The sequence below is a fragment of the Cydia pomonella genome, chromosome 25 (genome assembly GCF_033807575.1).
Source record: "Cydia pomonella isolate Wapato2018A chromosome 25, ilCydPomo1, whole genome shotgun sequence".
Taxonomy (NCBI): Eukaryota; Metazoa; Arthropoda; class Insecta; order Lepidoptera; family Tortricidae; genus Cydia; species Cydia pomonella.
The window spans coordinates 2314395-2328184 of record NC_084727.1 but is presented as its reverse complement, the minus strand read 5'-3'; the positions used below and the strand labels follow the sequence as shown (position 1 = coordinate 2328184).

Sequence of the window (13790 nt, the reverse complement as noted above, 5' to 3'; positions counted from 1 at the left end):
TGCCTACCCCTTCGGGAAATAGGCGTGATTATATGTATGTATGTATGTATGTAAGAATTTACATGGTTTGGTTTACACTCAGCGCCATTGACTGCAGCAGGTCCCTATAAATGGTCCCTAGCGCTACGCCTATAAATGAAATGAAATATCTTTATTTTCAGGGAACTTTCGGACCATAGATAAATACGTTATAAACTAGCATACATATTATTTAACCCGGAATCTTATTGGAATGCAAGAAAGTCTGTTGCTGTCTAACCGTGCGCATCCTTTTCAGTCAAACGGTTAACCCTTTGATCGCCACGCTTATCGTGTGCGTTGAGTCATCGTGAACCTTATCGGAATGATCGAAGGGTGATATTGGATAGTAGCCACGCGCGTCAATTGACGTCTTTGGTGGCCAAAGGGTTAAGTATTTAACTTATATCCTCTTAAGGCCCAGCCATAGAAATGAAAAATCCAAAATTTGCCACTGGAATTTGAACCTATAGTGCACGGAATACAGTAGATTTTATTTTGTTTGAAAATTGCACGAAACAAAACAAATGCAACTCTGTCCTAATTAAATATGATTTAAATTTCATCGAACTGAATAAGTCCTATAGGTAGGACCTTGCGCCTTACGAGGATATCAGCAGACCACGTGTATCACGTCCGAACTCTGCATGGCTTTTGCAATGATATTAATAGTGACAAATGTTATGAAAATATGACGTTGATTGACACTCCCTCACTTTGTTCCGTTCAAGACGGTGCAAACTTAGTCTTAGTCTTTAAAATGTTTTTTTAGTAAATGTAACTTTATCGGCAGGCCACGTTGGCCGTACGAAAATTCGTTTACCATTATTTATAAACTTGAAGCCTAATACATATACTATGATACGCCATTATGTTTAGATTTAAGTTAATTTTCAGATATCTTGTAATAAAACTATTTATATTTTCAAAATGGTTGTATAATTATGACGACGTTGCGAGTAAGGCTGTTTCACGTTGGAGCCGGGTCGACTTGCAGGGGTGGCACCGTACCCTGAAACAAATACATCATCTCAAGCTTGGTTTAATTGACTGATGTGTAAGATTGACCCATGCTTATTTATATCCGACCTCTTCCAGTGCGTCACATTTACTTTCTCTGAGACCAAATATTAGGTGACAAGCAAACCTCACTAAATGCCACCACAAGTTCATAGTCATAAAGCAAAATAAAAATAAATATCATTTCGAGTAACTCATATTTTATGGTTAGTATGTACTTACAGCTGTTAGAATCTACATTTTATTTAAATAAACAATTACTAGAGCAATATTTCTAGAAGTGCCTACCTAAATAGTTAGTAGTTAATCATAATAGGTACTTTTAGAGATATGCAAATCATCAAAGTGCCTCAAATACGGGCAGTCAAACCGCTCGGATATCGAACGCAAACGGGGTTGGGGCTGGCCCGCACCCGGCGCACCAGGGATGTGCATCGTTTGCGCATAGTTGTATAAAAGCAATCGACGCGCGCTTCAGCAAACATCCCTGATGCGCTACAGAAGCGGGGCAGCCCCACTAGCACCCGGAACGCGTTATTAGACTGGACCCGGTGGGCCCCGTAGGCCCGCTGCGTGTAGTACGTCCATAAGCTGCACATATACAGGGAGGTGCAATATGCTCTAAAGAGAGTTAATTTCACCTCCCTAGTAATAATGATGAACCATATTACTACGAAAATACGGCTGATTTTTGTTTTATAATTTTTCAGTAATTAGTGAGTTTGGCTTGTCACCTGACGATATAATGTCTGCAGAAATAAGCTCGCGCACACAGCTTTGCTGCAAATTTCGCAAGCGAATGGTTTTATCTCCACTGTGAGTCTCTTCAACGTACCTTGAACTCGTGCACGGCGCGAAATTTTTCACAGCGTAGTATCTGTGGGAGTAAGATCGGGCGCAAAGTAGCCAGCAGTGAGACAAGATCAAGTGGCGTAAGTATTATACGGTCAAGAGTAGGCTGTCGCATAACGAGCGGTGATGCATTTTTGGATGTGAATGGTTTCTCTCCACTGTGACGCTGGTCATACTGCATCTCTAACCTCTAGAGTGTCCGTGATTCCTGCTTACTGGACTAAAATGTACCTTAAAGCCATGCACGGCGCGTAAATGTTTGACAGCGTAGTGCCTGCAGGAGTAGGCGCGCGCGCACAGCAGGCAGCGGTGGCGCCGCGCGCCGTGCCGCGCCGCGCGGTGCGCGTGGAGACTGTTCGTCGCTTTAAACGCCGCGCCGCATAGGCCGCACTGTTAACAGATGGATAGGGGATATTCCATAAATTTCCTTTCATATCATAGCTTAATAATAAATAAATATTATAGGACATTATTACACAAATTGACTAAGTCCCACAGTAAGCTCAATAAGGCTTGTGTTGAGGGTACTTAGACAACGATATATATAATATATAAATATTTATAAATACTTAAATACATAGAAAACACTCATGACTCAGGAACAAATATCCATGCTCATCACACAAATACATGCCCTTACCAGGATTTGAACCCGGGACCATCAGCTTCGTAGGCAGGGTCACTACCCACTAGGCCAAACCGGTCGTCAAATATATATAAACTCCGTGTAAGATAAATAAAGTCTAAGAAAAAACACGCCTCGAAAAATCAAGAAAAAAATATGCTAGAATAGATGGCGATATATCTTTGGCCTACACTGTTTGATATGTAACACATATGAGTGAAAGAAAATGGGTCTAATAGCCATATGTCATTCTAATAGTTTTAGTCCTGTGTCGAAAGATGGCAGTAAATTTAGTAGACTACAAAATTTACTTTGACGATACTCCTCTGTACTAAATTCCTTTTGGCTTATTGGAGGTTTTGATAGTTAATGTTGAATTTTGTGAATATCATTAAATTCATCGAGCAAAATTATTTGATAGAATGACCTAATGATTTAAAAGCTTTGCGACATTCATGCGAAAGGAATAAATACAAGAATAAAACATTAGTTTAAATAACAAGGCATAAGATTTACTATTCGCATAAAATGTATGTATTATAACTCTGTATCTTTGGGTATTTAAATAAAAGTAAACAAACAAATTGTACATTTTGGGGTAGTTATAACATTTATTGGTTAACCGACCAAATACAAAACCACCTGGATCTGTGATTGAACGACCTGACTTTAACCTACATTGTTTGATCATATAATGTTTTCATCTACCCTCAACTAGCATACGGAGCCATTTGAGGGTAGATTTTGTTTACTTTTAATTGAATACCTAAAGATACAGAGTATATGTCGTACCTTGATGCGCTTTTCGGTGCGGTGACTATGCCGATGCTGTGCTAAAAGATATGCCGCGTGGAACTTCGCGCCGCACGTTTCGCAGACGAAAGGTTTCTCACCTCGGTGACGTCTTTCATGGTTCTGTAAGCATTTGCCTATAGTCGCATCCAAATTGGTGGAAGTTCAAAGGGAGGAAAGAACTGGAAGTAAAGATGGACTGGTGTAAGAGAATGGTAGGGAATATTATTATTACAGTACAGTCAAGTGCAAAAATAAGTATCGAATAAATCTTCTCATAAATATGGTACTACGCTCTTATTACACTGGAATAAGATGCTATGTAAAGCGTAAACTTATTTCTAAAGCTTATTATACCACACAAGACTACATGAATGATAAAACAACGTGGGATTAATTGTGATTCGAAATGATTAATTATTTATTATATTTGAATAATGATGATGAAATGGATATTCCAATGCATGTATTTCCTTTGTTGTTTTTATTATATTTGTTTGACATTTAGAATTTATTCTAGAAACAATCAAGAATAGTATTTTTTATACATTTTTTTTTGTATGACTATATTTTGTGAAATTTTTAGTATTAAATTTGATCTATGAATTATATTCATTAGTATTATATAAGGAATAATATTTACAACATCAATAAATTGCTCTGATAATTAGCTTAAGATAATTATATGTAATACTGTCTTACTATTCATAAGTGCTTGTTGCTAGGCCTACATGAATAAAGTATATTTGAATTGAATTGAATTGCTATGGGACATATTTTTGAGTAAGATGTGTACACTCATATTTTTACACTTGACTGTACATGTGATGTTTACCGCACTAGTGCTATAGCACATTACGTAACTATGTCGAAAACTTAAAGGGCCTTATGTACTACAACACGTTGTACGATACATGTGCGAAGCGGTAATTCCCTATAATAAGTAATAATTAGGATTTTCCTATTTTTCGCACTTGTATCGTAATGTACTATTACACGCCTATATGGAGTATAATTGTAAAACTCGTAGTGCGGTAAAGGGCACGATATTTAAGTAAAATCTCTTGAAGAAAAGCTTAGCTGGTTTATAACATTATACAAAGGTAATCACTTAATATATTTAGATAGAGATAGATTTTTATTTGCATACCAATATATGTTACATACATGGACCCTGAAAAGGGTGTAGCAAAATAAAAGGTAAGTAGTTCACAATACGTACAACACGGCCTATACGTAGGTTATAGTAAATAGTACTTGTACATTTTTTAAATTGCACTTTTCTCTAAGTGACAATAAAAAAGTTAATTATATTATTACATAATAACAGATTTTTAAAGGGTCGGCAACGCGCACGTAACACCTCTGGAGTTGCAGGCGTCCATGGGCTACGGTGACTGCTTACCATCAGGCGGGCCGTATGCTTGCTTGCCACCGTCGTGGTATAAAAAAAAAACATAAGAGCCTCCTATAACTAAAACTATAAACTCAATACCTATAAACTAATGTGAGGTTATTTTGTGTATTTAAACGTTTATTTAAATTTTTTGAAGGCTGACGTGCACTTTTTCCTTTTATATTACGAGCTAAAATCACTTCTGCTACAGAAGGTCTACTGTTCCTTCTCTGAATTTCTAACGAAATGAAATAAAAATTACTTAAATGTATAAATTATATTGTGCACAATAATGCTGAACTTTTTAATTCCAAATATGTATATATATATATTTTTTTTTAATACTACGTCGGTGGCAAACAAGCATACGGCCTGCCTGATGGTAAGCAGTATCCGTAGCCTATGTACGCCTGCAACTCCAGAGGAGTTACATGCGCGTTGCCGACCCTAACCCCCTCCCACCCTCGTTGAGCTCTGGCAACTACTGGCACTATGAGTAGGGTCTAGTGTTATTTGGCTGCGATTTTCTGTAAGGTGGAGGTACTTCCCCAGTTGGGCTCTGCTCTAGATCTGGAATGACATCCGCTGTGCATATTGACCGTATTTAATCTATCTGTGCCTGTTACCACAATAACTATTTTTTCTTATGTTATTAATGTTAAATTGAATTTGTGTAATTGTACATTTAATTAACCTGACAATGTATAATCAATACTTAATAAATTAATATGAAATATGAATGCCTTAAGGCTTAAGTTTATATTCACGTTGTCAAACACTGCTGACCGTATAATGTTGTGTTTATTATGTTTATATATTTATTTTATTTTACTTTTTATATTTTAATTTTAATTGCATTACAGCTAATGTAGTACATCAATTAATAATTCGTTTTTAAGATTTCCTAACAAAATGATATGGGCTCTGTCTGAAATAAATGTTTTATTATTATATTGTTATATACTTATTGTAGTATTTACCTCAAGGGCAGCTCGACTGGAGCTTTTGAACTCGCAGTGGTTGCACTGCAGCTTGTCATAGCCGTGTTTGGCGCGAAGATGCTCGCTCAGTCGCAACTTGTTACCGAAACGACGCCCACAATGCTACAAAAAACACCATTATTATGATATAACCAAAGAGAATTTGAAATAGAGGTGGATTAACGGACCTCGACCCATACCGGGATGCGACCCCAGGACCATCGGCTTCATAGGCAGGGCAACCCACTAGGCCAGACCGATCGTCAAAGCTCCATCTGGTCGTTGATTGCGTGACTCGGCTTACAGCTAACTTACGTACCTCACATACTGGCCCAAGACCTTTGTGCTTGACGGCCTGGTGCGCGCGCAGACTGCTCCGCTGCATTCGCTTGTTGCATACGTCACACGATACTAATTCCTTACCCTGCGACAATCAAAAGAAAAATCTAATTTAAAATATCGTTCATTTCATTGCTTCACTAGTTTAACCTTTTGAACGCCAAGAACACCTAGTCGTCGTTACTAGTCGTGCCCATAGCGCCAAGGACAATTATAGGTGTTATGGCGGACGCTGTCAAAGTAACCTTCACACTTTAAAGTAAGGTATACACTAGCCCTCTTGCCCACTTTCCCTTTCCTTGCGCCACTTTCCCGAATGAAGGTTGAGGGAGGCGATGTCTGAGATACGCGTCAAACTATTGAATAGGTCCTGTTTGTGGAGACCGGTCTGTTTAAGCTTACACGGGCTACATGTTATGTTATAAGTATGTAACTTTTTTGTGGCATTAACTTTAGACACTTCATTCGGTTTTTGTCTGTTTGTCTGATTTAATTTCATGTCTTTTAATTATTTATATAAGAATTCAAGTCTTGGAGACCCTTTACATCTCTAAGGATAATTTAATGACACTTAAAGACTTACATCTCTAAAGAATTTTAGTATTTGTTGTTTGTATTTTTTATCACATTTTTTTGTGTAATTCGAGATTTTGAGACTGTATACATCTCTAATAAAGTATCCAATATATCATTTATTCCATATTTGTAATTGTATTTTGTTATTTTTATAGATTATAAAAATTGGACATGTAAAAGGGCCCCTGTGGTCTATTTGCTGAATGTTTGTTTGATTGCTTGCGCCCGGGATCATGGCGTTTGAAGGATGTTTGTGTTTATGACATAAAGCGTTCAAAAGGTTACACTTCCGAATATCACTGAATTGTCTGTCAATAAATTAAAAAAAATTATAACGTAAGCTTATCTCTAAAGCCTATTATAGTACACAAGACTACATGAAAGATGAAACACCGTTATATTAAGTGTGATTGAAATTGTACACATTGAGTTATGAATTATGAAATTGATAACTCAATGTGTACAATAGGTAATCCGTATTTTTACATTCAGATTTTATTCTAGAAAGTTTCTAGATTAGTACTTGTATACAATTTTAGAGTTTAACGACTCTTTTGTGAAATTCTTACTGTTAAGTTTGACATATCTATAATAATTCAAGACTGCACCATATAGTCCATATAGCCAAAGCGACTACACATATTTTTATCCAAATACCTAAACGTTACAGTATCTAGTTGTTAAGTTAATAAAAAGAAGACAGTACTATCCTGGAGTTCCTTCATTCTTCATCAGAAGAGCTTAATTGAGGAGTACATCGAACATTTTGGCATTCAAGTTTTTTTAATAACAATAATATTCCGATGACTCCGACTTTGTTACAAGCAAAAAACATACTTAAATTATAACAAACTTATAATAAAATGTAACCTAAAATTAAAACTACCTACGAAAAAGAACCTAAAAAAAAAATTCAGCTTAAGACGATATTTGTTAAACACGACAATTTAAAAGTGCTTGTTGCTAGGCCTATTTGAATAAAGAATATAGGGACCGTGCGCGTTGGAGGGTCTGCCATCTCGTGGCCTGAATCGGAACAATAAACATGTACATTCACACGTCACGTGTTTTCTTGTGCATAGTAAGTTCCGCCATCTTGTGAGCTACATCGGAACAATAAACATCACATTTACGCCTCGCGCCAAAAATCTGACGGCTCCTGTGCTGCCTCCTACAGTTCATGCACGCTCCCTATATCGACTTTGACTTTAAAAAAATCTAAGACAAATTCGTGCCTCAAATTTGACAGATTAAAGCTGATCGTACCGAGTCGGACACGCGTTTCTTCTTCAACGCACACTTTGCCACGTGTGCCGCGAGCGCCTCTTTGCTGCCGTGCTCTAACTTGCAATACTGAAACAACAGTTATTTACAACTAGGAAGCATCAAATTATATTTGTGACGTTCCACGGCTAACCGGTCCGGCCTAGTGGGTAGTGACCCAGCCTATGAAGCCGATGGTCCAGGGTTCGAATCCCGGTAAGGGCATGTATTTGTGTGATGAGCACAGATATTTGTTCCTGAGTCCTGGATTTCTATGTATTTAAGTATTTGTATATTATATATATCGTTGTCTGAGTACCCACAACATAAGCCTTCTTGAGCTTACCGTGGGGCTTAGTCAATTTGTGTAAGAATATCCCTATAATATTTATTTAGATGGCGACTAAGTCGCATAGAACCGCATTAGTATTCGAGCGTTGTTAACAACGCTCCAGTACCTGTATCACACCATCACGTCACATTTAAGCATCTGACCTAGTTTCTGACCTACTGAATATCTCCATACAAAATTTAATCTAAATCGGTTCAGCGGTTTAAGCGTAAAGATGTAATAGACAGAGTTCCTGTCCGTTTTGATTTATGTATATTAAGTAGGCACACTACTAAATATGTAAATTATAAACTTAAATGTGATATTATCTATGAAAAGGGACCTTATTGTCGATGGCGCTTACGCCGCACTTACGCGGCGTTGTTTATAATATGGGAGCATCGTTGATAATGGCGACAGCGCCTCCGACAATAAGGTCCCTTTTCCTAGATAATGTCACAAATACATGTCATACATTAAAGAAAAAGTTACGCAGCTATTAACGCTCTGGACCTCTAGGCGCAAGGCGGAGCCCGTCCCAAATTCTTGAAAACGCTGACGCTCCGTAAGCTGCCGACTCTGGCCCAGGCCACTGGAGGCTTTATTGACTTTTTCTTTAGTACACAATCCTATTGGGCTTATACGCCTTGTACATTATTGTGGTTTATTTTCTTTTGTTGCTTTACTCTTTTTCGCGATAATTAATGACTTTTTATTTGAGTTTATAATAACTGCTTGCTATTATCAAAGATACATTGATTAGACAAGACAATTTTGTGCTTCGAAATTGACAGGTAAACGAGATGGCGCTGTACAGCTGCATTTTGTGGTAACTCTGATTGTCATAACAGCGCCATCTGTTGTGGATGTCAAACTAAGGGCCACGTTCTTTTCTTACCCCCTTATTCATAAACGTCTACTAAAGTTGACAAGCCGCTAATAATAGTTTGTCCCTTTCCATCATACCGATACGTCGGAAAGGGACAAACGATTGTGAAAAGAACGTGGCCCTTAGTTTGACATCCAAAACAGATGGCGCTGTGCTGCGCCATATGTTTTGCGGTCACTGATTTGTCAAACGTCAACTTATGACAATTAGAGTTACCGCAAAATGTATATAGAGCTATACAGCGCCATCTCGTTTACCTGTCAAATTCGAAGCACGAAATTGTCTTACGCATCTTAATGAATTTATCTTTGATTAAGCAAACAGTTATTATAAACCCAAATAAAATAAAAAGTCATTCATTGTCGCGAAAAAGAGTAAAGCAACAAAAGAAAATAAACCACAATCAGGTAGGGTCAGCATCAATAGTAGCGGATGAAACAACGCGCCTAAAGAATCTGACATCACAGATAACTTTTCCAAATATAGAAAAATTTCTAAAATGTGAATTCAAAAGTATATATTTTACAGTATATATGGTGCTACTTTACCGCACTAGTGCGCAAACTTTAGTAGACGTTTATGAATAAGGGCGTTAGATTTTACTTCTCTATTAGGATCATAGTTAATCTATTCTACGCACCCCGCACCGGAGCCCGTCGGCCGCGTGCCGCGCCGTGAGGTGCGCGCGGATACTCCGCACTGACAGGTCCTTGCCGCATATCGTGCAGGACACTCTAATACACACCAATTTTTTTTAATGTTACGTCGGTGGCAAATAAGCATACGGCCCACCTGGAGGTAAGCGGTTACCGTAGCCTATGGACGCCTGCAACAGAGGAGTTACATGCGCGTTGTCAACTCTAACACCCCGCACCCTGGTTGGTTGGTTGACTTGGTAGTCTGGTTGATTGGTTGACTGGTTGGTACAATAATTTAATGAAACTTGCTAAACTGTGAAATGAAGTGTCGCACCATAATGGCAGGTATTTCTAGACCAATACCCTTCAAACCTTCATGAAAAGAGCGTACTCCCATCTTAGGGCGGCACGCAAGTACAACCCCTCTAGTGAAGGGGGTGTCCATGGGCGGCGGTAATCGTTTGCCTTGTAGTATTATAAAAAAGTCAAAAAACTTTAACTTTTAACAAATGGCCACAAAGGCATTTTAACACATTCGCTGCCAGACAAAAAACGGCGCACTACCCCAGAAACCGGTGGTCTATAGCTGCGTACAAAACAGCGGGTTGTCCGGCATCTGAACAAAGTTCACGAGCGCCCACCAGATCGGTTCCCGGCAGTGAATGTGTTAACAGCGTAAGAACAGACAGAACAGTAAATGATTGAAAGAAAAATAAATTTAATTGAAAAAAAAAAATGAGAATGAAACTCCGCTTGTATGGGAAGGTGAAATTCGGCCGAGGTTGCCCGGAACTCCTAAATAAAATATAAATTACCTTTGCACTTTGCTTTTTTTGTCACACTTTTTATTTTCTATCACCTTCATATCTTTCGGTACATCACAACTCTTCTCTTTCTCTGTACTTTCAGTAAAACAGCCGAGCGGATTATCATCTACTTCACCCAAATCTTCACATTTGACAGTTTCCAATTCGTCTGGCATTTCAAATTCATATTTCAATTCCGTCTTCAGAATATCAAATTTTAAATCTTCAGTGTCACAATTGTCTATTATGTTACTGTTAGTTAATGCTTCTTTATTTGAATCGCTAGTTTGGTGTAGTTGAAGAAGCTTTTCCGAGTCTTTACACTGTCTGCGGAATTTTAGGGAACTGTTGATGTGGTTAAAGCATGTTGTGCACATTTGCTGCGGTAGGCCATCGTTTAGTTCTACCTGTAAGCAATTTTTGTAAATGTTAAGTAATGTGCTATTTACACACTCACTGCGGAACAGGCCTGGAAGATACAAAGTATAGTAGTCAACGATACAGTTTAGATAAGGAACAATACCAAATCTTTTCGTATTTTATGGCAATTTGTCAGATTATAAATATATATAATATATTTTAATTCTTTTACTTATTTATTTAAGTACTTTTCCATTTATACAAATTCTATATTTGTTAATATCAATTAAATTAATTACAAAAAACTGTAATTGTTACATATAATAATTGACATGTTTTCTGGAAGAGCTTTGTTAGAAATAAATGATTGTGACTATTTATATACGTATTCTACGTATTCTGCAGCGGTATTGATACACGGGACAAAAACGAGACGGGGAAAAAATACGGGACGCGGTACTTAAAAACGGTGACAGTCCCGTATGTACGGGACGTATGGCAACCCTATTCATAAGTGCATTGTAATGTGCCTAAATTGAAATGGCATGAAAATTACATAGATATTAATAACTACCTGGGTAATCATTACCTTTGTAATAATCTTAATAGCTTAGCTCAAACAGTAACTTACCTTTATGCCTGTAGTAATGAACACAGCAGTAGCATGCCGCCTGTGATCCGCATTCGAATCGAATATGGGCCTCAAATCAGTTGTACTAAGACAAGTTCTGCATACTCTTGAAAAATCCATGGTATCATATCACTATAAATATTGGAATTATGTTGAATATTGCGGCTTAAATACATAAAGATAAAGCTTGACCAGCTAAATTTATAGATTAGAATCTAATAGTGGTATTAAAGTTTTCTTTGCGGTGAATCTATTGGAATTAAATACGACATACGTACGAAATAACATGACTGACAGTACAGGTAGACAGACGCGGTACGTTCGGAAACAAAAAAAACAGCGATTGTGTCAATGAGGCAGCAGTTTTACGTTTGAAACCATTTTGAAACGTGTTATACAACCGAACTCTTTACTAAACAGTAAATCATAACCCTCAGCTCTGAATGAGTATTAAATATAATACTCATATTATTATTCTGGGGTTCAAAGAATACTTTGACCTCCAGAATCGGACTCAGACCTCAATCAGAACCGTATACGTATGGTAGGTAGAATGGTAGAATGAAATAAAACTGGGATAAATGGATCGATTACATACTTGCTATTTGCACCTGTGCCACTGACAGCGTTTGTCATCTGTCAATTTCAGCTGAGGTGGTTTTTTTTTTTATACCACGACGGTGGCAAGCAAGCATACGGCCCGCCTGATGGTAAGCAGTCACCGTAGCCTATGGACGCCTGCAACTCCAGAGGTGTACATGCGCGTTGCCGACCCTTTAAAAATCTGTACACTTCTTTTTTGAAGAACCTCATACTGTAGACCCTCGCGAAAACCTCGGCAGGTAGCTCATTCCACAACCGGAGCGTGCGCGGGAGGAAGTTCCTCTTAAACCGCACAGTGCGTGACCATTTAGGTTCTAGGGTGTGAGGATGAACACCCTGCCGACGGCGGGCGGTGCGGTGATAGAAAGTAATGGTGTCGGATGGGAATAAAATAGCTTTTTGTTGAAGTTATTTCTTATTGTATCAAATAAATATAACATATTAATTCTTTATTCAATTTACTTGGCTGCTATGTCCGAGAATGTACAACTAGTGCTAGTAAGAGAGGAATCCGAATATGCGGAGATAAAAGTATTTGTTGACGCAATAGACTGTCTTGCGCAGGAGTTCATGGAAGAGGCGTCTGTGAAAACTAAGCCTGTATCAAATGGACCTGTATGTGTAAAAGACGAACTCGTACAAATTATACAGCAGGAAAAGGTAGACAATACACTTTCACAAGGGTGCTTTAAAGAGAAAACCTCTGTAGAACCTGACTTTGCCTGTGTTGAGGACGATTTGCTTATGACTGATGATGTATGCGTGAAAGACGAAGTGAAACAGCGGAAAAATACAATACACAGTGAAAAGTGAAAACGTCTGCGCAATATGCCCTTGCTAGTACGAAGAAACATTTTCTCGTACCTGATCTAGCCTGCGTGAAGTAAGGAGATGAAGTACTTGAGCATGAATGTGAAGAAAAAGCGTCTGTAAAACATGACTCTACATTAAAAGAGGATAATTTACTTGTAAATACTCACCCTGTACCTCTCAAAGAAGAGATACATGTGAAGGAGGAACCTGGCAGCAGTGAGTGTGCTGAGCGAGGTATGGGGAGACCTGTACACCAAGAATGAGATAAAGGATGAACTGGTGCTGGGCCCTGAGGTGTGGGGAAACCTGTACCTACACTAAGCATGAGATAAACGATGATCTGGTGCTGGGCCCTGAGGAGTTGCAGCAATCAAAGGCAACTAGTGTTCATGGTGAGTATAAGGTCAATAGAATAGAATCTTTATTTGGAACCATATATGTAAGTCCATAGATTGTTAGTAATATTCTTAAGGGCTTATGCACAAATCACGCGAGGTTCGATAGGGGGAGGGGGGGTCACGAAAACGTCACGACAGATCACGTTGGGGGAGTCGTTAGCCAAGAACCTCACCAAATATAACCAAGGGTGAGGGGGGGGGGGGGGGGGGGGGGTCGGGTCAAAATTTAGCCGAAAAAACCTCGCGTGATTTGTGCACAAGCCCTAACTAGATATAAAAATAGGTTAGTAAACTATATGTACTTTTCTACACTAAAGGTACTTATTTTAAAACAATTTTTAATGATGGACAAGGCTTGGAAAAACGCCCGTCTTTAAAATGTTCCTTCACAGACTGGTTGTCATTGGGGCATATATTTGATTATATTATATGATTGATTTTTGTTTATAAATATTATTAA

At 38.2% G+C, this 13790-nt stretch overlaps 1 protein-coding gene across 4 annotated transcripts; it reads right to left on the bottom strand.

The window, feature by feature from the left end:
* Nucleotides 1-932: 932 nt before the first annotated feature.
* On the bottom strand, nucleotides 933-12900 carry LOC133531496 (zinc finger protein 771-like). 4 transcript variants are annotated; one of them, XM_061869752.1, is made up of 10 exons: nucleotides 11795-11907; nucleotides 11517-11648; nucleotides 10535-10932; nucleotides 9722-9815; nucleotides 7865-7951; nucleotides 6003-6107; nucleotides 5684-5806; nucleotides 3308-3430; nucleotides 2122-2280; nucleotides 933-1030 (listed from the first exon to the last, which is right to left on the bottom strand). In XM_061869752.1, exons 2-10 carry the CDS (start codon nucleotides 11634-11636, stop codon nucleotides 989-991), a joined length of 1251 nt encoding a protein of 416 aa, XP_061725736.1. In that variant the 5' UTR covers nucleotides 11637-11648; nucleotides 11795-11907; the 3' UTR covers nucleotides 933-988. The 4 variants fall into 4 exon arrangements, with proteins under 4 accessions (XP_061725736.1, XP_061725737.1, XP_061725735.1 ...); XM_061869753.1 differs by lacking the exons at nucleotides 11517-11648; nucleotides 11795-11907 and adding an exon at nucleotides 12733-12900; XM_061869751.1 differs by having other exon boundaries at nucleotides 11517-11895.
* Nucleotides 12901-13790: the final 890 nt, after the last annotated feature.

What these genes read in the sequence shown, in the direction of transcription:
- LOC133531496 (XM_061869752.1), bottom strand. Translation starts at nt 11,636, where the DNA reads ATGGATTTTTCAAGAGTATGCAGAACTTGTCTTAGTACAACTGATTTG. An exon ending in AGAAACGCGTGTCCGACTCG is followed by an intron (nt 6,108 to 7,864) that starts GTACGATCAGCT and finishes TGATTGTCGCAG; the next exon opens with GGTAAGGAATTAGTATCGTG. An exon ending in GTCTTGGGCCAGTATGTGAG is followed by an intron (nt 5,807 to 6,002) that starts GTACGTAAGTTA and finishes TGTTTTTTGTAG; the next exon opens with CATTGTGGGCGTCGTTTCGG.